Source organism: Dendropsophus ebraccatus, chromosome 8 (genome assembly GCF_027789765.1).
Source record: "Dendropsophus ebraccatus isolate aDenEbr1 chromosome 8, aDenEbr1.pat, whole genome shotgun sequence".
Lineage (NCBI taxonomy): Eukaryota > Metazoa > Chordata > Amphibia > Anura > Hylidae > Dendropsophus > Dendropsophus ebraccatus.
In genome coordinates, this window is record NC_091461.1 from 116,468,246 (window position 1) to 116,493,257 (window position 25,012).

Consider the following 25,012-nt stretch of genomic DNA (forward strand, 5'->3'; position numbering starts at 1 on the left):
CGCATTAACCCCTTTGGGTACACTGCGGCCTGGATTCCATGAGGCCACACAGAAGACTCTCATGTCTATTTCGTGCAGCCGCTGTTCAATGAATAGCTGCCGCACAAATTAGACTGTGCAGACAATGTAAAGTGCGGCTCGGGCCTTGCTTCACATTGTCTGCTATGGCTAATTGGAGTGCAGTGCCCACATTCCAGTTAAAAAAAAGTGATGTTTACTGCAGTTGAACATCTTAGACAGCGGACGTTCTCTGACGTAGCTGTGTCACAGAACGGCCGTTGTTTTGCCACGTGTTTTGCCTTAGGATTAAATGAAAGTTTTTAAAGCCACTCTGCATCCACAATCTGACCCCCCCCCCCCCAAACCGCTTGTACCTTCAGATAGCTGCTTTTAATCCAAGATCTGTCCTGGAGTCCATTCGGCAGGTGATGCAGTTATTGTCCTAAAAAACAACTTTTAAACTTGCAGCCCTGTGTCAAATTGGCGTGGCCTAGAGTACCCATGTCATAGGATTGTGACAGCCCTCCGTCCCTCCTTCCCACCCTCTTTATCATTAGGAATGCCCCTAGAACAGTGATGAATAGGGAAAACCCTGCCCGGGGGCATTCCTAGTGATGAGGAGGGATGGAGAGGCGTTGCAATCCTAGGGCATACACACTCTAGGCTACGCCAATTTGACACAGGACAGCAACTTTAAAAGTTGTTTTTTAGGACAATAACTGCATCACCTGCAGAAAGGACCCCAGGACAGATCTTGGACTAAAAGCAGCTATCTGACGGTACAAGTGGTTTGGGGGGGGGGGGGGGGTCAGATTGTGGGTACAGAGTCACTTTAAAGATGCAATTCTGCCTCGATCATGTTCCATTTTGTACTACTAGCCCCACACAGCCGCACATCTCCTAGCTCATTGCCATGGCCACCATGCTGAGACTCCCTAGTGCGGCATCTAACTTCAGCCACCGGTAGTCAAATGCTGAACGGTCAGTCTTGAACCTGGTCCTGTTGCGCCCATCTCTGATAATGAAGTCTAGTTGTGCACAATGATTTACCTATATCCATTAGTAGACCCAAATTACGCTATATGCTCTACGGTTCCAGTTCTGATCTGACACCTCGGGTATTGTAACACCTGGTATACAATAAGTTGATATAGATACTGGAACTCCTTTTCCTCTTAATAGTTATTTAGCAAGCAGCCCGCACTTCTTCCTGGCAGACAAAAGGGATTCAATATTCTACACAGTGTTCAAGGATGTCCTGAGCTATCCTGCGAGCTGTTCCCGGGGGGAGGTCTAGCTATGACTGTCCCATTGAAATAGCACTTGCCAGGGGCTCTGGCTTAAAGGCCTTAGGCGAAACTCTCCAATCCTGCCCAGACTGACGATCACTTCTATCTGATTTATCATGAACAATAAACAATGCGGAATTCTGCTGGGACGCAGGGGGTCAGTCTGGACCGATGGCCTTGGCTGTAAAGGTTTTTTAACTCTTGGATTTTCCTTTTGCTCACCCTAACCTGAAGGTTGGTATTTTATAGTTTTAGTGTTTTTTTTTTTTTTTCTATTATGACATTTTCATATATATTAAGGTCAAATGGCTTTACGGTGTGATACAGTTCCATAAAGGGATGTAGCATTGTAGCATATTGCTGGATATTGGGCCCCCATTAATCTGCAGAATGGTGGTCCCTTGGGCATTTTTCCTGCTCAGTGCTGCACCTGGCCACCGTCTGTGCATACATGCAGTAGCTCCCTTTAAGTGAATGAGTATATATTTTAGCCTTTATTCTAAGGATCGGTCCATGAGTCTCATAAAAAAGCAATAAATAAGAAGGTTATGTGTAGAACAAAACCATATAGAATAAAGGGGTATTCCACCCTAGAACTAAAAAATGAAATGCTCTCAAACCTAGCTGGTATTATTCACCGAGTCATGCTGAGTATTTTGAGCCATCTCCTATCTTTCTAGCTGCCACCTTTCCTGGTATAAATTTTCTAAAAGCCAGTCTATATCCAAAATGGCGCAGGATGGGAAACTACATTTCCCAGCATGCACTGCACCTCAAAGTCAACTGCCAAGTATCCCCCTCATCTTGCAGTATCTGCCCATTGCTGGCTCAATCTGCATCTGCTTAAAGCTATGTTTCCACAGCACAAGAGATTGGCCGTTCCATGACCCGGCCGGGTCACGGAACGTCTGGTCTCTGAAAAGATCATCCCGGCCGGTACTGCAGTACCGGACAGATGATCTTCATGGCCGCAGAGTTCTGATGCGGGCGCATCCGTGCGCGCCCACATCAGAACTCCCCATAGCACACCATAGAGCCAGCGGCCGCAGCCGCTTGCTCCACAGTGTGCACTGACATGGTTTTCTACAGCCGCTATTCAATGAATAGGGGCCGCAGAAAACTGACATGTCAGATGTTTGCGGGGCCGCTAGGGATCCCAGCCGGAGCATATACTATGTGTATACACTGTGGCCGGGATCCCATAGACAACAATGCAACGTATGTACAACGGCCGTGATTTTACGAAAATATACGTTGTGTGAACATAGCCTTACACTGTAAACACAATATCTATATATCTATCTATCTATCTATCTATCTATCTATCTATCTATCTATCTATCTATCCACTTAAATAGATTAGAAAGAGAGAGCGATGAAACAACTGTGTTTCCCTTCTCTTTTACTGCTCAGGAGGCTGTCAGTGTTCTGTTGTTTCCCCGCCCCTTGGCCAGGTGCTCATTGATTGATGTGATGTCAGTGATGGGCAGAGTTACAGATGAGGCATTACAGCTTGCCTGGCAACACAACAGAAGAGACAGAGCTCATGTAACTTTTGTCTCAGAAGGGAGGGGGAGGACAGAGGAGTGGAGACAGAGTGGACCAGGATGTGAGGATTTGCTGCAGATTCAGGGTGTGAGTCAGAATGTGCTGCAGACAAACGGACCAATTCATTTAATTGAACCCTATTACAAACAAGCTTAGATTATGGATGTGGATTGAAAATGGTTAAATTTTTCTTAAGTGGAATACCCCTTTAATTAAACACTGTACCTTAAAGGGAACCAATTATCTAAAAAAAGCCTGTTATGCTATGGGAATTTGCTGTAATAGAACCCAGCACACTTCCCAAACATTCTTTTTAACCCCTCCCCCCCCACACACACACACACACACACACACATCCTTCCTGGAATGTACAACCCAAAAAATTACTTTATAAACTTGTCACCCTGTATGTAAATTGCCCCCAAGTAGTTATCTGGGCGGTGAGCCGCCAGCAAGTAGTCACTGTGTAGTAGTGGGCATTCCCTGGGCGTTCCAGAGCGGTAATGACGCCCCTCTGGGTGTGATTAGACTGCGTAATTGTGGTGACATCACTGAGAGGTGCGCCGTCCCTAACGTCGGCACACCTACGTCCTTACTGTGCCGCTCATGTGTAGTACAGCGGGTGCGGTCTGCGCCGTACTACGCAGGTGCAGAATAGCCTCAAACTCATTGCCGGATCTCCAGCAATGAGTTCGAGGCTATTCTGCACCTGCACAGTACAGCGCGGAGTAGACCCACTGTACTGCGCAAGTGCGGCGCAGCAAGAACGTAGGCAGTGAGCCGCCGGCAAATAGTCACTGTCCCCTGGGCATTTTGGAGCAGTAATCACGCCCCTCTGGCCGTGATTAGACTGCATAATTGTGGTGACATCACTGAGCGGCACGCCACCCCTTACAGCGGCGCACCTCTCAGTGACATCACCACAGTTATGCAATTTAATCACGCCCAGAGGGGCGTGATTACCATTCCGGAACACCAAGGGGACAGTCACTACACCGGCGGCTCACCGCCCACATACAGGGCGCCAAGTTTATAAAGTAAGTTTTCGGGTTGTACATTCCAGGGAGTTTGGGAAGTGTGCTGGGTGCTGCTACATAGAGTTACAGGTGTTTTTTAGGTCATTGGTTCCCTTTAAACAATACCATCCCACTCTTTTTATTAGCCAAAGCAGAGAGAGGCTCCTAGGTCAAGCTTTATGTGATTGGGCAATCATATGTGTGGATGACATGGATGACCCAAGATAACATCCCCATTGTGTGTTAGTCAAGCTGGACCAATCAGCTTCTAATTCTACATAAGGGAGCCACAAATGGATGGCTGTATGTTAGGGACCCCCATCTGTAAGCCAGAAGAAGTAACGAAAGGCATTAAAGTTAACCTGTCATCAGTTTCATGCTCCCTGAGCCATGGGCAGCATGAAAGAGGGATAGGCTCCCTATGATGTCCTCTGATGTGTTGCCGCATTCTAGAGAAATGATAGCTATCAAGGGTCCCCGATGGTTCCTTACCACCCCACCAACCTTGATAGGTCTCTTCTCATACACTCATAATAGTGAGAGATCTATCAACCAGTGGGCCGCCATGATGATTCAGGTGGTGTCCAGAGTTGCAGTATAGCAACATTTTCCCTGGCCAAGTTAAGCGAGACCCAACCAATGGAGGGATGTGCCACTATTTCTGTGAGAAAGCAGATATATTTAACATAACAGCATTACGGACATAAGCAACCATTTTTCTGTGTAGACCTTTAATGGAACACTATATAGATGAAATTTTTGGATGCGCTGCACCTAACTGTGTATTTCATCATTGATGAACCATAATTTTATTTTTTTTCATCACAGAATGGCATTGGAGGCTTCTGCTCTAACAACTATTTGATTCAAGAACACCAGAGAACAAACCAATTGCTCATTACCAAATCAATCGACCTAAATAACTGCGAGCAGAGAGAACGGATGGTCGTCGGCAATGCCTATCTCCACACTTGTGCCGCCTGTAGGCAGGTAGTACCCATAGAGTTCTAAATGTTTTTTTTCAGATACTTTTTGTATTATTCACTTTAAATGACTGTCGTGTCTGTAACTTTTTTCTTGAGAGAAACAAAAATTCCCGAGCGACAGCTACCTATAACTATAAGGTCAAGGGAACGGAGATGGGAGGACGATTGCTGGAGGCGGAGGTGGAAGAGGTCCATCAGTTCACACCATTCAATGAAATTGAGGGCTCCATGTTGGTGGAAGCAAGGTACAGCCTGTAGCTTATTACATCTCTAATAATGATGTCTCGAGTTTTTGGAGGACCTAGAAGATGTATTTTCAGCCTTATGGTCATGATGATATTGCCTATGGTGATCATCTACTCACCATGAGTCTTCTAACCCCCAATGATCAGGTGTCATGGCTGGTAGAGGTTCCCTTTGGTCACAGATTTCCCCTGCATGGGGAAAATATAGTAATGCATAGACAGGATGGCTCAGGGCTGTTAAAACTTCAAGTTTCAAGTCAAGTGGGACAATGTCTTTAATGCCCATGTGGGTCAACCCATTACAATTGTATATAGCAACCCATTACAGTCACATAAAACTTACCGAGTTCACATATGTGGGACCAAAAGGGCTAAGTTTCTCCTTGAGGACAACATCATAAAGACATGTGGAGACTTACAAGCCATCCAAGACCATTAGGACTACCTGGGGCCCTGCCTGCCCCCATAGCGCTGATCCACCCTCGGCCAGCCCGGCCCTCTCTAATTATAATCAACGGAGCAGGCCAGCTGGGGTGGGCTTGATCGGCACTATGGGGGCAGGCAGTGCTTCTAACAGGTGCCCTAGTGCCCCTAGTTGTCTTACCGGACTGGGAGCAAACTACTAACTACAATGGAACGGCGCAGAGGAGGAAGCTAAAGGACAACTCCGGGCAAAATTATTTATTATATAAAAATTCCTAATGTGCATTAATTATGGGAAATGCACATATACTGCTATTTCCCTTAATTTAGTAGATCATGGAATCTTCAAATTCTCCTAAAAACCGTGACGTCACGAATCAGTTGTAATTCCTATGGAGTGTCCAGCAGGGGGCGCACTATATATATATATATATATATATATATATATATATATATATATATATAGATATATATATATAGATATATATATATTTATATATAGAAGTCAATGAGTACTATTGACTTCTATATATAGTAATTGAGTAATTGAACTAAGAGGGGCCCATAGTAAAGATCAAACTGGGGTCTCAATTTTCCTGTTGGGTAGATGTCAGTGTAAGCGCACCTGTTATTATACCTGTCTACCCCGAATGGCATTATGTTGTTCCTGCGACCTGAAGTTTGGGTAACCATGAATATGACCATGTCGAGTCGGTTCTGTGCACAAGCCCTATTCTGTTTCAAAAATGCACGGGGCTGACCCGACGTGGTTATATCTAACACAAACTTCCTGTGGCAGGAACAGCAACATGCGATTAGAGGTAAAACCATGATGACAGAAACACTTGAACCTCCCAAATTTGTTTCTGGAGAGTTCGCTGAAAATCAGAAATTGATTTGTTTCTATACAAACGTGACGCCTGGTTTCCTAATAAATGGAACCAACCGGGGGTGGGGGTTGTCCTTGCTGAAAGGGAAGCTATGTCTATATGGTCAGCCTCAATGATATGCATGCCCTTAAAAAGGTACTTCAGTAAAAATAATAATAATAATAATAATAATAATAATAATAATAATAATAATATATTATTTTTTTTAAATCAACTGATTTCAGCAACTTATATAGATTTTTAATTTACTGCTATTTAAAAATCTCCAGTCTTCCAGTACTAATGTGCTGCTGTATGTCCTACAGGAAGTGTTGTATTCTTTCCAGTCTGACGCCGTGCTCTCTGCTGCCACCTCTGTCCATGTCAGGAACTGCCCAGAGCAGCAGAAAATCCTTATAGAAAACCTCTCCTGCTGTGGACAGTTCCTGACATGGACAGAGGTGGCAGCAGAGAGCACTATGTCAGACTGAAAAGAATACACCACTTTTTATAAATTTTTAAAGATTTTTAAATAGAAGTAAATCACAAATCTCTATTACTTTCTGACACCAGTTCATTTAAAAGAAAAAAAAAATTGTACACTATTAAACTTGAGTGGTGTACAATAATCTAAAATAATGCAGCTTCCATAGAAGATGAGTAAAAGTGTTTTTCGAGACCAACCACAATGTATGATATCAAGCAAATATATATATATATATATATATATATATATATATATATATATATCCCTGTCCCCCTCATCTACTTTAACCCAGTTTAGCAAAAAAATGGAAGATTAATGCTGTATAGAGGCGCTTTGGATGAATCCTGGCCTAGATAGTATTATAATAGAATAAAGCGCACTTGTAGTATAGCAGCGGCCGGGTATTTAAATGGAAAATACAGCGTCTCTAACAAAGAAGCAAATCCACCACTGTGCAGCCGAGGAGCTTGTTTTATTCAAGGTGTACAAATTCCTATATAATACTGTACACGATTCATATCATTGTTACTGTTCGCAGGCAGAGACTTGTGTTACAAGCAGTTCAAGAGCAGATTCATTCGACCCCAGAGAATAATGACTATATTACCAAAGAGTCACTACGCTATCACTTTGAGAGGAAACTGATTCAAACTCCTATTCACTTGTTAAGAACAAAAAACACAGAAAACCAGGTACGTGACTGCCGAGAAGATTCTGACAATTCTTTGGATTTCAATGTGGCGTGCATTTTAGAAAGCATTTCCTTCCGTCAGAAAATATAATTGGCATCTTTATAAAGTGTCATTGCATCTCATCCGGGGAAGGCCGGGATCCGAGATGTTGCTGACATATAATTGTGAATAGAAAATGATAAACGTGCCCCGCTAGACGCATACAGAACACCTCTGTCGGGGGGGGGGGGCGCCATTGGGAGTAGAAGGGACTAGGTGTTCCCGACCACCCCCATCCCTAATCTGTTCCGGCACATTACCTCACATTCACAATTTCCTGAGATTTATTTAAAGGGGTTGTTCAGCGAAAATCTTTTCCTTTCAAATCAACTGGGGTCAGAAAGTTATATAGATTTGTAATTTACTTCTATTATAAAATCTCAAGTCTTCCCATACTTATTAGCTGCTATATGTAATGCAGGAAGTGTTGTTTTATTTTCACAGTGCTCTCTGCTGACATCTCTGGCCAAGACAGGAACTGTCCAGAGCAGGAGAGGTTTTCTATGGGGATTCATAGAAAACCAAGACAGAGTTCCTGTCTCGGCCGGGGATGTCAGCAGCGAGCACTGTGTCAGACTGAAAATAAAACAACGCTTCCTGCAGGGCATACAGTAGCTGATAAGTACGGGAAGACTTGAGATTTTTTAATAGAAGTAAATTACAAATCTATATAACTTTCTGATATCAGTTGATTTGAAAGAAAAAGATTTTCGCTGGACAACCTCTTTAAAGCCCAATTCTATAGAATTGGCAGCAGGATTCGATTCAGATTCAAAACTGCCCCAATTGGCCAGAAAAGTCCTGTTGTATAATGCTCTGAGGTCTCCTAGTACTGGATTCAACCTCAGTGCTAAGACAGTATAAACCTAAACCTAACTAAGGGTCAATCAGCAATGTAAATGAGCGTTGATCTGCTAGATTACTGAGCCAATGAAATGGCTCAAATATCGGGCAGCTAGGGCTGTATAAATATATATAGTTAGTGATGTCCTTGCGGCCCTTGCGTTAAGTGTAAAATAATACTTACTCCCTGGTGCTTCTGCCCGGTATCTTTCCGGCTTCTGCCCGCACGGTGGAACTTTAGAGGCGGTCTCTGCAGTGATGGGTTGCTCAACCAATCGCTAGGCAGGACAGGACCAGTGATTGGCCAAGTGGCCTGTCAATTCAGAGACCACCTCTGAAGTTCCACCACTATGGACAGCGAGCAGAAGCCGGGGAGATACAGGGGAGCGGGCAGAAGCACTGGGAAGCATGGACAGGCATGTATATACTTTCTTATTTTCTTTACACAGCCGTCAGCCGTCGCCCATGCATCATTATTACACGTACTGTTGTGCAGTCGGCAGACGATGGTTTTAGGTCAGGACTAGGGATGGTCCAAACCGAGTTCGCACGGATTTTGTACGAACCCGAACCATCCGCAATGATTACCGCTGTCTGCACGCTCCCTGCAGCGGGCGGATCCAGCGGGAGGAACGCCTGGAAAACTGGGATACAGCCATAGCCATAGGCTGTATCCCAGTTTTCCAGGCAGTCCTCCCGCTGTATCCGCCCGCTGCACGGAACGGGCAGACAGCGGTAATCCGATGCCGAGCGTTCGGGTTCGGACCATCCCTAGTCAGGACCAAAAGACACGATCAGCTGAAGATCGGTGTCATCAGCTGATCGTTGTCTTCACTACACAGAGCAATAATCTGCCGAATCAGTGTGATGCAGCAGATTATAGCTCCATGTATTAGGGCCCTTAGGGTTTAGGAGGTTATCAAGGGGACAAAAAGCACCTATCCATAGGATAGGGGTCAATAATTCATCAGCAGGGTGCGGAAATCGGGCACCTGCTCTACAGGGAGTATAGAGCCAGAAAGAGTTGGGCTGTACTGGCGGCAATGCGCTACCGAAGCTTCAGTTCCTAATGACATGAATAGGAGCCAAGGCTGCAGTAACCTGGTGCTGCCACAATGAGAAGTATTGAGCCAATTGCCTATCCTCCCTGTAGTGCAAGAACCAAATAGTTGATATACAGGGGTGTTGGATGTTGGCATCCCACTAATCACAATGTCACAGGGGTCCGCTTCCATATCAGTGGCGAGATCTACTGCTAATCCGGACGTTCAGGTCTTCATGAAAAGGGAGACGAAATGAGACTGTAATGCGTGCGTCACCTGCATCACCGCCTTATTGCGTCTCTGCATACATGGAGACCCAAATTTCTAGATTAGCAGCAGAACTCACCAGTCATCTGGAAGCGGTTCATCGGTACACTTTAAAGTGTCACTGTCGTTGTCGTTGTGTTGTAGTCCAAGCGATTTTAAGAAACTTTGTAATTAGGTTTATTAGGCAAATATGCCTTTATCTACATTCAAAAAGACTTTCCCCAGGTCCCCCCTCCTCTTATTCACTGCTCATTATCAGGAAATCCCTACTAGTTTACATCATTCGGGCCCTGTGTAACCTATGGAGAGGGGAGGGGGGAGGAGGGAGATTGGTCACCAGCAGAGAACAAAGGATTGCACAGTGGAAGCTTAATGAAAGCCGGTATTCAGAGGTCAGAGAGGTCAGTGCTGACTTCAGAGGTGAAAGCCCCATGATGAAGCTGTAAATTAACTCTTTGTTGTCCTGTTTTGGTGACTCATCTCCCTCCACCCCTCCCCTCTCCATAGAAAACCTTGAAGACAGGGGGGAGAGCTGATAAAAATGCCTTTTTCGGCTAATAAACCCAATTACAAAGTTTCTTAAAATCAGCTGTACTATTGATTATTGCAAAAAAAATGTAAACAACAGTGACACTTTAAGGTCTTTAATTCTATCCTAATGTAACCCTAACCATTTCTAGTTCTAAAACGGCAGCCTCCATTTTTAATGTTTCACCTGAAATTCCAAAAGTTTAGAATTCAGGAAAGAAAATCTGAATTTCTTCAAGTATGTTTTACACAGAGACCTCTATCAGTCTTGCTGGGTTCTGGTTGCTCGCCATGCACATACAATAGAGGGTTAAATTATGATTATTGGTTATCTTAGAATTTCGGTACAATAAATCCATTTCATAGCTGGTCGAGGTTTATCCCAGACGGCTGATACACGTAACATATTGTGCACTGCTGTTTGGGGCGTAAGGGTTAATAATGAATGACCCTTTTATTTATGGTCTGCTGTAGGATATATTGGATTTGAGAACTATTAGATGTCCTGAGCAGGTTTTTCTGTTCTCCTACAGATCAATGAACTTCTGCATCACTTAGTACAACACAATGTAGGACCATTATCCAAGGGGTCTCCGGGGAGGTTTATAGAACTGGTGCAACTTCTGCGAATGGCGAAATATGAACAGATTGAAAGCATATGGCAACAATGTTCTGGAAGGACTCATTACAGGTAAAATATAGAATATATACTGTATATACTTGCATTTGCATACATGATGAGTGGATCTGTCAATCTGTTTGGGGTTCGGCAACGTTCTCTGAACCCAAACGATCAGGTTACATGCTTTCCAAACAAGTAAAGAGGGGAGGGCGGCTAGTCCATTGTGAGGCTTCACAGCTTATACTACTTAGTACTGCTCTATAACGTCCTCTATGGTAATACTGTTTCTGAAGGTGTGATATAGAGATATAGGGGAGCAGGGTCTTCAACTATGAATTGTAACTTGTGTGACAATAATGAGTTTAATTTTTTGATGAAAAAAATTGCATACATTTGGTAGAATAAATTAGAACCATGCATTAATTAGTTGAAATGACCTTGAACTTTGACCTTTCTTCATTTAGTTGGATACTTTCATTGCACAACAGAAACATTCCTTACATATTTGTCATGTACAACTAACTTAAAGTGACACTGTCACCTCCTTTTTGCATTCTGACATCTCTACACAGGTGTAAAGGGTAAATTTAGCGGTTTTCACACCTTATTTTATATCATACGTCATGGTGCTTGTTCAAGTAAAAAGTAATTTTTTATCAACTGCAGATTGTGTTAAGTGGGCGGGGCCTCGCGGCATTAGCGCCACTTAGCCCCACCCAAATCGCCACAGTTGTCCCCAGCCATTGGAACAGGCTGGCCGAAAGACCCCACCCCTTTACGTCGATCAACCAATGGGTGTCAAGGGGGTGGGGCCAACGGTGGCAGCGGAGCTAAGTGGCGCTAATGCCGCGCCCACTTAATACAATCTGCAGTTGATAAAAGGACACTTTTTACTTGAACAAACACCATGACATATGATATGAAATAAGGTATGAAAAACGCTAAATTTACCCTTTACACCTGTGTAGAGATGTCAGAATGCACAAAGGGGGTGACGGTGTCACTTTAAAGTGGAGAGATTGCCCAACAATCTCATGTCTTTGGGAGAGTCCCATTATGATGGATGTCAGTTAAAAGAAGGATTGGCTTTGTTGCGTGTCCTTTATTCCTCTGGGAGATAAGCCGTCACCAGAGGAAGTGGCCAACTGCCCATTTCAAAAGCACTCATACTTGCCCAAGATGCAAATTTATAAATTCAGTACAGGCCTCAATATCTCTTAGGTACTGAGTCACTCATATCAATGGCTTGTTATTAACTTAGGCCCAATACCACTAATGTGTCCACTATCACCTTTCCTTTAGTTCAGTTAAGATTTCCTATTTCTCATTCAAGAACAACATGAATGAACGTGATAATCCTGGTCAGCTGGTGACATCATCAGGACAGCTGAAACAATTGTTTACAGTGTTTTTTTTTTTGTTTTTTTTTAATCAGCTGGTGTCAGAAATTTATATAGATTTGTAAATTCAGTTTAAAAATGTCAAATCTTCCAGTACTTATCAGCTGCTGTATGTCCTGCAGGAAGTGGTATACTCTTGCCAGTCTGACATGGTGCTCTCTGCTGCCACCTCTGTCCATGTCAGGAACTGTCCAGAGCAACAGCAAATTCCCATAGAAAACTTCTCCTGCTCTGGACAGTTCCTGACATGGACAGAGGTGGCAGCAGAGAGCACTGTGTCAGACTGGAGAGAATACACCACTTCCTGCAGGACATACAGCAGCTGATAAGTACTGGGAGATGAGATTTTTTTTAAATAGAAGCAAATCACATATCAAGTATCACATAAGTATAACACTTTTTCTTAAAATTAACAGGCTGTACGGGGAGGTACTTTTAGTACCTGCTTTCAGCTTCAGATATTACATGAGGATTCTATATGGTGCCCCCATATCCACTATCTGTAGGATAATATATGATCATCTAATTACATTGAATCAGTCCATTTTACTATGATCATGTGGTTAGGAAGACCTTTGTAGTGATGGATGTGTGTACCATAACTGCAGCACTCTGTGGGGTACCCAAAATCAGCAGTGAATTACGGGGTGATTTTTTTTCTTCGTACTTTTTACCCTCCATACAAAGTGGTATATAACTTCTGGCACACTGTATCTCGCTCTCTCCGGAAAGTTCACCGTTCTTACATAGTCGGACATCCAGAATACCTGTTAATCTGACACCTCTTCAGTCCCTTTGATGTGGAATCTCTGGAATCTGGCTCCATCTTTTCCCGTCTTTTGTTTGCAGGCGCTGGTTCTTAGACGCGGTTCCATCCATCGGTAATCATTTGTCACTGAGGTTTTTAAAGGTGAAGCTGAGAGAACTCAGCGAGTTTGAAGCAGCACAGTCTGTACCGCTGGCTTTACATTTAATTAAAGCGGATCGGGAAGCGATAGCAGAAGCCAAGGTACTGAACATCGGGTCATAGTTCTTCTCCGCTCAATGCTTGAAAGTCACACGCTGCACTTCTCTCTGCCGCTTTCTACCTACTGCTGAAATATCGCTGGCAGAAAAGAAAATGATTAGAGTTGTAGTCATTAACCCTCTAAGGATTCATTTATTTTGGGCTTAAAGGGGTTTTTCACCATTTTTTTCTTTTAGATCAACTGGTGCCAAAAAGTGCCAGAGATTTCTAATTTACTTCTACTAAAATATCTCAAGTCTTCCAGTACTTATCAGCTGCTGTATGTCTTGCGGGAAGTTGCGTTTTCTGTAGAGAGTAGGAGAGGTTTTCTGTGGGGATTTGCTACTGCTCTGGACAGTTCCTGACATGGACAGAGGTGGCAGCAGAGAGCACTGTGTCAGGCAGGAAAGAATACACCACTGCAGGACATACAGCAGCTGATGAGTACTGGAAGACAAGGTTTTCTTTTGGGGGGGGGGGGGAGGGGGTTGAACTACCCTTTTAAGCAATTCTTACATTTCTTTCATTGTTGCACTTTCTTTTTTTATATACTTGACTATCTCTACTGATATGAGTTATTTTAAGATGGTGTTTTTCCATACTCTCTTGTTCCTCATGACTTTTTCCCATGAGCCTCATATATAATACAGTGTTTATATCTGTTATAGTCTTTGCTGGAGGCCGTAAAGTCTACGAGTAGCTCTCTACTACGGAAGGTAACCTATCTCGCCTATGGATCCTTGGTATATAAGTTCTGCAACATGGAGAATTTCTGCCCAGAAGAAGCTCTGCAGGTAAGAACCTGCGGCACAGACTGCATGTAAGACATCTGGATTTCAATGTGGAATCTGTGGATCTGTTGCATTTTTTGGTCTAGATCCAAAGCTGAAAAATTCAACTAAGGGCCCCATTCCACCGGCCGATTATCGTTCACATAATCGTTAACGATAAACGATCGCTATTGCGAAAGACCTGAAATCGTTCGCCCATTTACATGGAAAGATAATCGTTACTTATGATCGTTCTTGCGGTCGTCTTGTCGTCGCTATTGCGTTCGTCACTACTGCGAACGACCGAACGATTGCGAACAAACAACGATAAAAATAGGTCCAGGTCTTATTAAACGATCGACCAAGACTTGTTTCTCTGGGAAAAAGGGGTAATTTTTGGTAAGTGACAGTGGTGGACAGTTATCAAGACTGGCGTCCGAGTATGCCAGTCCTAAATAAAGACCCGCCCCCAGTTTCTACACCTCTTACTAAACCGGGCCCTTCCTGCACCTGGCGCAGGCATTGCTTGGCGGACATATATCATAATAAATCAGGAGTGGGAGGAGACCACACAGGGGATATAGCTGGCGTACGTGAATCTGAAAAATACTTCTTTAAAGGAGAACTCCGGCATTTTTTTCCCTTTCAAATCAATTGATGTCATAAAATTATATAGATTTGTAATTTACTTCTATTAAAAAAAATCTCAAGTCTTCCAGTACTTATCAGCTGCTGTATGGCCTGCAGAAAGTGGTGAATTCTTGCCAGTCTGACACAGTGCTCTCAGCTGCCACCTCTGTCCATGTCAGGAACTTCCAGAGCAGGAGAGGTTTTCTATGGGGATTTGCTACTGCTCTGGACAGTTGGTGGCAGCAGAGAGCACTGTGTCAGACTGGAAAGAATACACACTTCCCACAGGGCATACAGCAGCTGATGAGTACTGGAAGACTTGTGATTTTTTAAATAGAAGTAATTTACAAATCTATATTACTTTAGATGTTTTAAAAAGATTTATTCCTCCAGAGTACCTCTTTTAGGAGTTGACTATTAAAATTTAAAATATTTTTTTTTCTTCCAGAGTTCCCCTTTAAGGGGTTAAACAGACCTAACCCTATGTAACTTAAGAAATAATACCAAATAGCTATTCCCGTCTTTACAATAAAAAATATTTGTCAGTTTCACTTTCCCTAAAACTTTAACATAGAAAATCAAGTTATGTGGCAATATGTGAATCTAAAAGAACGCTGTCTTTTCAATTGCCAAGACTGGAAAGAAAACATCAGCTTTATCTGGAAGTAATAAAAAAAACAAAAAAAAAAAAAAACCCCGTCTGTTTCTGAATTCACGAAGAGCGAAGCCAAAGTGAGTTCTACTTCCCACCCACAATATAATCATATCATGTCTTATTGAAGCTAATACCTTTACAAAGGAGAATGCTATACGATTAGACAGCATAATGCTTCCATAAATGAGAATGTCAGCTTTAATTCTCTATCAGCAAAAAAAAAAAAAAAAGTATTATTTCATTTATGCTATGTCATAGACTTCTGGTGACTTCAAAGCCGCTATATTCTATATTCAAATTGCCTTCTTCCAGGAGAGATAAAGGAGTATTGAATGGCGGTGCTCCTCTATTGTCCTATTCATTTCGCCCTAAGTCTTTTATATATATAAGCTATGGGGGTCATTTGAAATATTACAGAATTTTAGGTATAAAGGAGAGAAAAAATCGGCTTTGGACAATCCCCCAAAATAAGCTGTAATCTTCATAGAAGCTCAGCAGCCATTGCTCCATCTCCCTGCAGTGCCTCCGCAGGCCAACTCGAGCATTGCATAGTTCAAAGTGAGAGGGCTATCAATGTAATACATGGATGTGCTGGGTCCTCCAGAGCAAGAGGGTTATTTTTCTAATCTTTATCCTATTGTATTCTATGGACTTTTTGAGTATATAGATTGGCAAGTTGGCAATTTAGGTAAACTTACTCATCTCTAGCCAGTACATTACAGCTATAAAAAAAAAATATTAAGATATCATTAAAGGAGAAGTTCGGCAAAATTTTTTATCAAAGAATTGTATTGCTCCTAAAAGTTATACAAATCACCAATATACACTTATAAAGTGTGTTTTTTTTCCCCTGCACTTACAACTGCATCAAGGCTTCACTTCCTGGATAACATGATGATGTCACTTCCTGGATAACATAGTGATGTCACTTCCTGGATAACATGGTTATGTCACTTCCTGGATAAAATGGTGATGTCACTTCCTGGATAACATGGTGATGTCACTTCCTGGATAAAATGGTGATGTCACTTCCTGGATAACATAGTGATGTCACTTCCTGGATAACATGGTGATGTCACTTCCTGGATAAAATGGTGATGTCACCACTAGAGATGAGTTAACCGGCGAGGTTCGGGTTCGTATGAACCTGAACTCTCGGCTTCTGACTGCCAATGTCTGTCCGCTCCGTGGAGAGGGTGGATACAGTCGGAGGACCGCCTGGAAAACTGGGATACAGCCATAGGCTGAATCCCATTTTTCCAGGCGGTCCTCCAGCTGTATTCACCATCTCCATGGAGCGGGCAGACAGCGGCAATCAGAAGCCGAGAGTTCAGGTTCATACGAACCCGAACCTCGGCAGGTTCACTCATCTCTAGTCACCACCCGACTCCCAGAGCTGTGCGGGCTGTGGTTGCTGGAGAGGATGATGGCAGGGGGACACTGAGGGACACAGGGCACTGGAGGGACACTGAGCATCCCTCTGCCATCATCCTCTCCAGCAGCCACAGCCCGCACAGCTCTGGGAGTTGGGTCGTGACATCACCATGTTATCCAGGAAGTGACATCACCATTTTATCCAGGAAGTGACATCACCATGTTATCCAGGAAGTGACATCACCATGTTATCCAGGAAGTGACATCACCCTGTTATCCAGGAAGTGAAATCACCATGTTATCAAGGAAGTGACATCACCATTTTATCCAGGAAGTGACATCACCATGTTATCCAGGAAGTGACATCACCATGTTATCCAGGAAGTGACATCACCATGTTATCCAGGAAGTGAAGCCTTGATGCAGTAGTAAGTGCAGGGAAAAAGCACTTTATAAGCATTTCCAGTAATAAGTGTATATTGGTGATTTGTATAACTTTGGGGGGGCAATACAATACTTTAATAGAAATTTTTCGCTGGACTTCTCTTTTAATAGAAATGAGCGCAACTCCAGTCCGATTGTTTGGCATTTGAATACCAGTGGCTGAAGAAATTGCATGCAGCCCTAGAGAGTCCTGAAAAACATGGATACATCCTATGGCCTATGGACTACATTCAACTTCAGCCAAACAATTGGACTTGAGCATGCTGGATTCGTGCTCATCTTGTGTAATTAACAAGCTACTATATTCTGTATTTTATGTATTTCAAAGGAAAGCTGTGAGCTCTATAACAGGCTCAGAGATCAAGGGTCTAGAAGGCATTGCGGGATTATGGGATGCATGCCCCCTCCCTTGCCCACCCCTCCTTGCCCTGCATGATTGAAGAGACTGTCAGCAGGTTTCTGCTGTCCTATCTCAGGGTAGCATAAACTAGTGACAGAGAAGCTGAACAGAATGATGTATCACATTGTTCTGCGCAGCTGATCCAGAAATACCCTCCCGAATAACATGGACAATAAGTAGTCCTCTCCATTATGTGCATGAGCCCAGTAGTCCTGGATATTCATGAGAAGCAGCTTCTGATTGGCAGTTATCTATCCAAGCTGGGTATAGGCAGTCAACTGTCAATCAGCAGCTGGAGGACGGGGTGCGGCAAGACACATATTCTCCTGCATATTAGGAGAACGGCTAAACAGAATGATATACTGATCTGTTCAGCATTTCTGTCACTAGTTTACGGTGCCCTCACTTAAGGCAGAATAAACCTAGTGACAGATTCCCTTTAAAAGGCTGTATGTGAAATGCCGAGTTCCAGGATCAATAGCTTTTCTGTATTCTTCCATTGTAGCCTCTACATGATCTTCTGTCTGAAGCAACTGAGACGGTGCATAAAGAAGACATCATCTTGGCCCTCAAGTCTCTCGGGAACACAGGACAAGTAGTTTGTCTAAAGCGTATCCAGAAGTATATTCCAGGATTCTCATCCATGGCCTCCAGCCTACCATTATCCATCCAGGCTGCCGCTGTGAAGTCCTTGAGAAATATAGCAGTTAACCATCCCGCAAAGGTAGCGGCACACCTTCTAGGAATAAGTCATTGACACTTCTTTTTGGTGCACCAGCTCTTGGTGGCTAAAGATACTGTGCACCAACATGACCAGGATAGGATAGGAATATTATCGGTGATCCCTTGGATTTATTTACCTTACAGACTGAGGATATAGAGACTTTTTAATTCTAATTAAGATCGAGCTACAGCTGCAACTAGGGAACCTGATGCTCTGCATTTAATTTTCAGTGGCTGAAGAAGGCTGTAGATGCATGTAGCCCTAGGGAGTCCTGGAAAAGATGTATACATCCTAGGGTCTATGGCTGTATCCATGTTTTCCAGGCAGCCTTAGGGCTGCATCCAACTTCTTCAGCCAAGAGTTGGGGTTTGGACAAACCGGAGCGTGCTTGAGGTTTGCTCATCTTTAGCTGCAACCCAAGGTCCGCATTGAACTCTTTGTGGTCTTGGGGACTGGAGTAGTTAAACTTACTCTTGTAGTGCTACAAAATGTCATAGTGTAGCGTGAGATTTAAGTGACTGGAGCAAGAAAATTTTAACTTTTGGTACTTTAATCCCTACTCCATGCTAATCCTTATACATAGGCCATTCGGAATTTTTTCTTATACTTTTTATCTCTATAGAGAATTGAATATAGTGCAACCATGGTATACAATTCGTCCCAGCAGAGTTAAGCCTAGAATCAGTTGATCTTCACATTCCCTCAACTCATTTTTCTTTGCCAGTAAAAGAAAATAAGTTCTGACTTCACACTGTGCTGGAAACGAGCAGCCTCTGAACCTGGGCCACCTGTGGGCACCGTCCTACTGTGCCTAGTGATAAATCCAGCCCAGCATATCTCACAAACAAATTAACTTCTTTCAATACATATACTTGGTGAAATGTTACAGACGCAATTGAAAGAAATTCTGTTTATTCTTTGCAATTTCTTCCGTACAGGTTCTGAATATTTGCCTACGGTTGTTCATGGACGAGCAGCAACACCCAGTAATCCGAATGATAGCCGCAGGGCTTGTCATGGACAACAAGCCTCCGGCTGCTGTCGTGATGACCGTGGCTAAGTCTCTGATGCAGGAAGGCGACATGTATGTGGGCAGCTTTGTGTATTATTTAATGAAGAGACAGAGTAAAAACGTCACGCCAGATCTTCAAGATGTGTAAGTTCGTCTGTGCACAGTCCTGGGGCGCTCAGCTGGTCTCATAGGCTAGGTATGCAAAACGTTGTAGACAGTCCGTGGGATGGGACTGCAGGAATGCCAGTAGGGGCCATCATTAAATGGGATTATGGTCAAATATAAGAAAGACAGAAGACTAAATGTTGAAGGATTATATATTTTTGATGTTTTTCATATTAATATTTTCAAAGTCTTTGATTTTGAATTTTTTTTTTTAAATATCCATAATAAATATCGAATGCCAGGTTCTTTGGGTATGCAAAGTCCTGGCTGGTTGTGTTGTTCCATGGACCCCATAGGCATCAGTGAAGAGGTAGCTCAACAGTTTATTGTGGCTAGTTAGGCTTTTCATTCATTGGTTGATACGATGAACCTCGCAGACATGGGTGATGAGCCAACACAAAGGCTTATTTTGGTTAATTTGGGTGCTCATTTAACAAGCACTAAAATGCATGAGTGCTCCTTACCTGAGTTAAGCATTTTTTAGTGCCTGAGTGCTTTGCTTGTGTAACCAACCCCATTGAAAAATCGATGGGAGACTCGAGTATTTAAACAGGTGCCCCCTGTTTGGCAGTGCCTGGTTAACCTGTTTAATTTTTTCATTCTATTCTTTTTGTATATTTTGTCCCTTTAAGGAATTTTAAAATGAAATATACAAAAATTAGAAGGAAAAAAAAAAACATTAGAACTCCAGCTGTATGTCGGGAATTTCTGACATACAGCCGGGGTTCTCATGTCTCGTTAAAACCTATTTAATTTTTTATTCTAATTTTTGCCATTTTTTTTGTCCCTTAAAGGTATGTTTAATTGAAATATACCAAAATTTGAATGAAAAAATGCAATAGGTTTCCGGAAGACGCATTAGAACTCCAGCGGTATGCCGGCAAAAATAAAAATTGAACTAAAAAAATTTAATAGTTACTGCAGCAGGCATGAGATATAACTGACGTCCGATTCTTCCACCAACAGTTATTGAAGGTGTATGACCATGAGGTGTTTGGTCAAGCATCAAGATTGATCAAGATTCAAGAACCCAAATGCTCGATCAAGCACTATGCTTGACCGAGCATGCTTGCTCAATATCAATCAATACCATGATCCTCATAAACATCAGGGTAGAGAGTGGTGTATTGTGGTTAGTTGGGTTGCTCATTGATAGTCTCCATAATGCCCACAGACATCAGTAGGGAGGGTGGTGGACATGTCCCCATTTTTATTCATTTGAATCAGTGTACATGGAGTGAGGACACCCCTGTCCACACGATAGGGAGATGGAAGATACATATAACATGGAAGCTTAGGAAAATTGTAAAGCAGGTCCCAATGGTCTGTTTTTATCTCGTGGTTGTTCATCATATTACGTTTCTAGATTTTTGAAAGTCACATGGAAATCAACTTCATTAACTTTCATTGCTGACTGATACAAGTGTCATCTATAGTTCTACCATATTGAATGAAAACGCAAAACTCAAGATCATTTAGAGGATTACGATACACATTTTAGCCTCATGTTGGACGATGTCACCAGTTTGTGACTCTGTACCCACAATCTGTCCCTCCCAAACCGCTTGTACCTTTGGATAGCTGCTTTTACTCCAAGATCTGTCCTGGGGTCCGTTCGGCAGGTGATTTGGTTTTTGTCCTAAAAAATAACTTTTTAACTTGCAGCCTGGAGTCAAACGGCCGTGGCCTAGAGTATCTGTGCCCTAACTTTGCACCACCTCTCCGCCCCTCCTCCCCACCCTCTTCATCATTAGGAATGCCCCTAGAACATTTTTTCCTGTCTGAACATTGCACAGGTGATTAACGATCCAGCCCATGTGCCGTGCTAACACAGCTGAGGAATAGGAGACAATCTGCCTGAAGCATTCCTAATGATGACGAGGGCGGGGAGGAGGGACAGAGGGGTTGTGCCAGCCTAATGCAAACACAATCTAGGCCACGGCTGTTGGGCACGGGGCTGCCAGTTTAAAAGTTGTTTTTTAGGACAATAATTGCATCACCTGCCGAATGGACCCCAGGACAGATCTTGGGTTAAAAGCAACTATCTGAAGGTACAAGCAGTTTGGGGGGGGGGGGGGGCAGATTTTGGGTACAGAGTCGCTTTAAGCTTTTGTAATAGTATTGTTGAACAATATTATAATCAATCTGTTTAACAGGGCTGCCGTCTGCAATATGGCCACTGCAATCCTGAGGTCCAAATATGAAGCTAGCGGGAACGCATTTCGCAGTGGATTTTCTTACAACACATTTACAGGTAAGGAAAAAAACTCAGCAGGTTCTTTAAATTGTGGACAAAATTTATACAGCCATAGGCCATAGGCTGTATAGGGTTTTCCTGACAGCACTAGGGCAGCATCCAACTTCTCAAACCACTGGGAGTCAAATGGCAAGTATTCTGTTTTGGAGAACGTTGCCAAATCGGAACAGTTCAACACTACAATTTGACTTTTCCTTCAAATTTTTGACCTGCATCCACACGAATAGACCACACGGATCAGTATTTTTTTTATACAATTTTCCATAATCTGAATTGTTACGTGAAAAACTGACGACTTTTTACTTATTTAGGTTTATTGACTCTTTTTGTTTCAGTAACAATTTTTATTTATTTTTTATAACCTCAGATTCCTTCATGTCGGGGATTGAAAGCACATTCAATATGATACACAGCCCAGCTGACGTTCTTCCTATAGCCGCTCTCGGAAGACTCAAAACCTACTTCATGGGGGTTTTTACTGATCTGATTGAGGTAAAAAAAAAAAAAAATCTCTTTGTACGTCTACCCAAAGAAAACGGCATTATTTTGCTGTTGAATGTTTGCGTTTCATTGTGACATATAGATTGGCTACCACGCTGAAGGACTTCAGGAATTATTAATGAACAGACATTTGTTCTCCTCTCAAAGCGGACCTGACAATCAAAGGAAAATTATGGATATGCTTAAAAAGGTAAGAACTTTATTCGATAACTAAAAAAAGAACATCAGCGGTGTGCCGTGCATCAGAAGTATTGGAAACCTTTGAAGACGCCTCCAAGGAACAGTAATGTACAAATATGTGTCAAGTTTAGATAAATGAGCTTGCAAAAAAATTAAAGGATATTATAGTGACTTTAAAGGTATAGATTGTAAAATTAAAGGGGTACTCCGGTGGGAAAAAAAAAATTTCAAATCAACTGGTGTCACAGAAAGTTATATAAACATGTTAATTACTTTTATTAAAGAATTTTAAGTCTTCCAGTATTTATCAGCTGCTGTATGTCCTGCAAGGAGTGGTGTATTCTTTCAACCTCTGTCCATGTCTGGAACTGTCCAGAGCAGGAGAGGGTTTTCTATGGCGATTTGCTACTGTTCTGAGCAGTTCCTGACATAGACAGAGGTGGCAGCCTAGAGCACTGGAAAGAATATACCACTTCCTGCAGAACATACAGCATCTGACAAGTACTGGGAGACTGGAGATTTTTAAATAGAAGTTATTTACTAATCTGTATAACTTCCTGACACCAGTCAATTTAAAAACAATTTTATTTATCTAGAGTGCCCCTTTAAGGCTCTGTTCTAATGGTATTGCTTGGCTAAAGGCACATTGTATTTTTAGTAGCAAACCTAGGTAAGACGAATATCTGAGTAAATATGCTCTAAGCATGGCTGTTAGAGGTAGGGTGTCAAGAGAATCAGGGTGTCTGTCTCTGCTACTGGTACACTGCTCAGTACTGCTCTATAATGTCTACCATGCTACTGCTGCTTCTGAGGGTGTGCTATATAGATGTAAGGGAGAAGAGGATCCTTTCTTCTGTGTGTGTACACTGTATGGAGACATCAAAGCAGCTAGTCTACATCCACTAACTCAGGGGGCGCACAGAAGGGCAAAGTTATAGAATGGCCAGGTCCAAGTTTTCACAAAATACCACTGCATGGAATAGCGGCCTCTGCTAATACAAATGTATTTTTTCAATTCAATTACTGTATTAATATAATTTCCTGTTTTCTGGTTTGCAAATGCTTAAAGATACAAACATTTTCCATTATAATATATTACAATGGTAATAGTATTATTCACTAGGGATTAGAGGAGATATCAAAAATAAATATATGTGGTCAATTCTGTACAGTTCTCAGTGCTAAAGACTCATATTAAATGATTGAGGTATATACATAGAAGATAATAATAATAATAATAATAATAATAATAATAATAATAATAATAATAATAATAATTAATAATAATAATAATTGCTCCATAGAGCCTGTCAGTATATGGGGCTCCTTGAATACACTATTCTCCCCAGACGACTTCCCAATTCTTGTTGAGAAGGCCTTTTCATATTCAGATCTGTCCTCAGCCTTTCACTTTCTACAATTGCTTGGCAACATTGCTTATGGAGTTCCTTAATTATAGTAAAAATAGAGATTCTTTATCTGCATTTCTTTCTATCCTGTAGAGAATTCGTTTTTGTTCTTTAGATTCTATTGTTCTTCATAGCAAAATTGCTTTCAAACTTACTATATTGTATCCTATTTATATCTTCCTTTGATATGCAACTGTATTGTTATTGAAAAAAATTGAAAAATCCAATAAAAATATTTTTGAAAAAAAAAAAAAAAAGACATTGCTTATGGAGAGCTGGACCCCTGAACCCAGGGGCCATTTCCACCGACTCCATATACCTGTGAGTGCTGCCATTATTGTATGTATGGCTAAGGGTACTATTACACGGAACGATAATCGGCCGAATTGGCCCGATTCGGCCGATTATCGCTCTGTGTAATAAATGCAATGATCAGCCGATGACAACGATTAACGATATACATTACCCATCCACGTTCCAGGGTTGCTCCTGCTGTCCGCTTCTCCCGGGGTCCCGCGCGCGCTCTAGCTTCACAGCGGCCTGTCAGCTGGTAGGCCACTCAGCCAATCACAGGCTGCGGCGGTCCCGGCCTCTGATTGGCTGAGCGGCCTACCAGCTGACAGGCCGCTGTGAAGCTAGAGCGCGCGCGGGACCCCGGGAGAAGCGGACAGCAGGAGCAGCCCTGGAACGTGGATGGGTAATGTATGCCAGTTTAGCAAGGGCTGCAAGGACATCGTTACCGATGTCCTTGCAGCCCTTGTCAAACGATTATCGGGCCTTGTAATAGGCCCAGTAAACGAGCAACGATCTAGCAGATCGGCGCTCGTTTACAGGTATTATCGGGCCCTGCTCGGCCCGTGTAATACCACCCTAAGTCTACGATGGTACAGATTGTCATTAAAGAAACCCAGTGGTGGTTGGAGGAATTTTCAGGCAAATTAGCCGTCCTTAAGAAGTATCTAACCTGCTGATAGGTCCCTATAGAGCACTGAGAGTGAAGGTAAGATTCTCACTTTCATCCTCGGCACTGTTTTCTGAATATTAGCAGTTTATATAATATGCTAATGAGGTGTTCTGGTGCACAGGGGGCAGAGCCACCACCCACCCTTAGTGCACCGATCTGCCCTGGCCGGCCCACCCCGCTAATGACTATTGGAGCAGAGGTCTGGGCTGCTTTGCTAATGTTAG

At 42.7% G+C, this 25,012-nt stretch overlaps 1 protein-coding gene across 1 annotated transcript in view; it reads left to right on the forward strand.

Moving 5' to 3' along the window:
* The window catches only part of LOC138800112 (vitellogenin-1-like), an 84,053-nt gene that overhangs the window by 21,905 nt on the left and 37,136 nt on the right, over window positions 1–25,012 (forward strand). Inside the window, exons 4-14 of the mRNA XM_069981920.1 lie at window positions 4,682–4,843; window positions 4,936–5,084; window positions 7,402–7,555; window positions 10,809–10,966; window positions 13,147–13,306; window positions 13,972–14,097; window positions 18,082–18,300; window positions 19,239–19,456; window positions 21,634–21,731; window positions 22,102–22,226; window positions 22,318–22,425. Coding sequence (XP_069838021.1) covers window positions 4,682–4,843; window positions 4,936–5,084; window positions 7,402–7,555; window positions 10,809–10,966; window positions 13,147–13,306; window positions 13,972–14,097; window positions 18,082–18,300; window positions 19,239–19,456; window positions 21,634–21,731; window positions 22,102–22,226; window positions 22,318–22,425 — 1,677 coding nt within the window. The remainder of the gene's footprint in view (window positions 1–4,681; window positions 4,844–4,935; window positions 5,085–7,401; window positions 7,556–10,808; window positions 10,967–13,146; window positions 13,307–13,971; window positions 14,098–18,081; window positions 18,301–19,238; window positions 19,457–21,633; window positions 21,732–22,101; window positions 22,227–22,317; window positions 22,426–25,012) is intronic.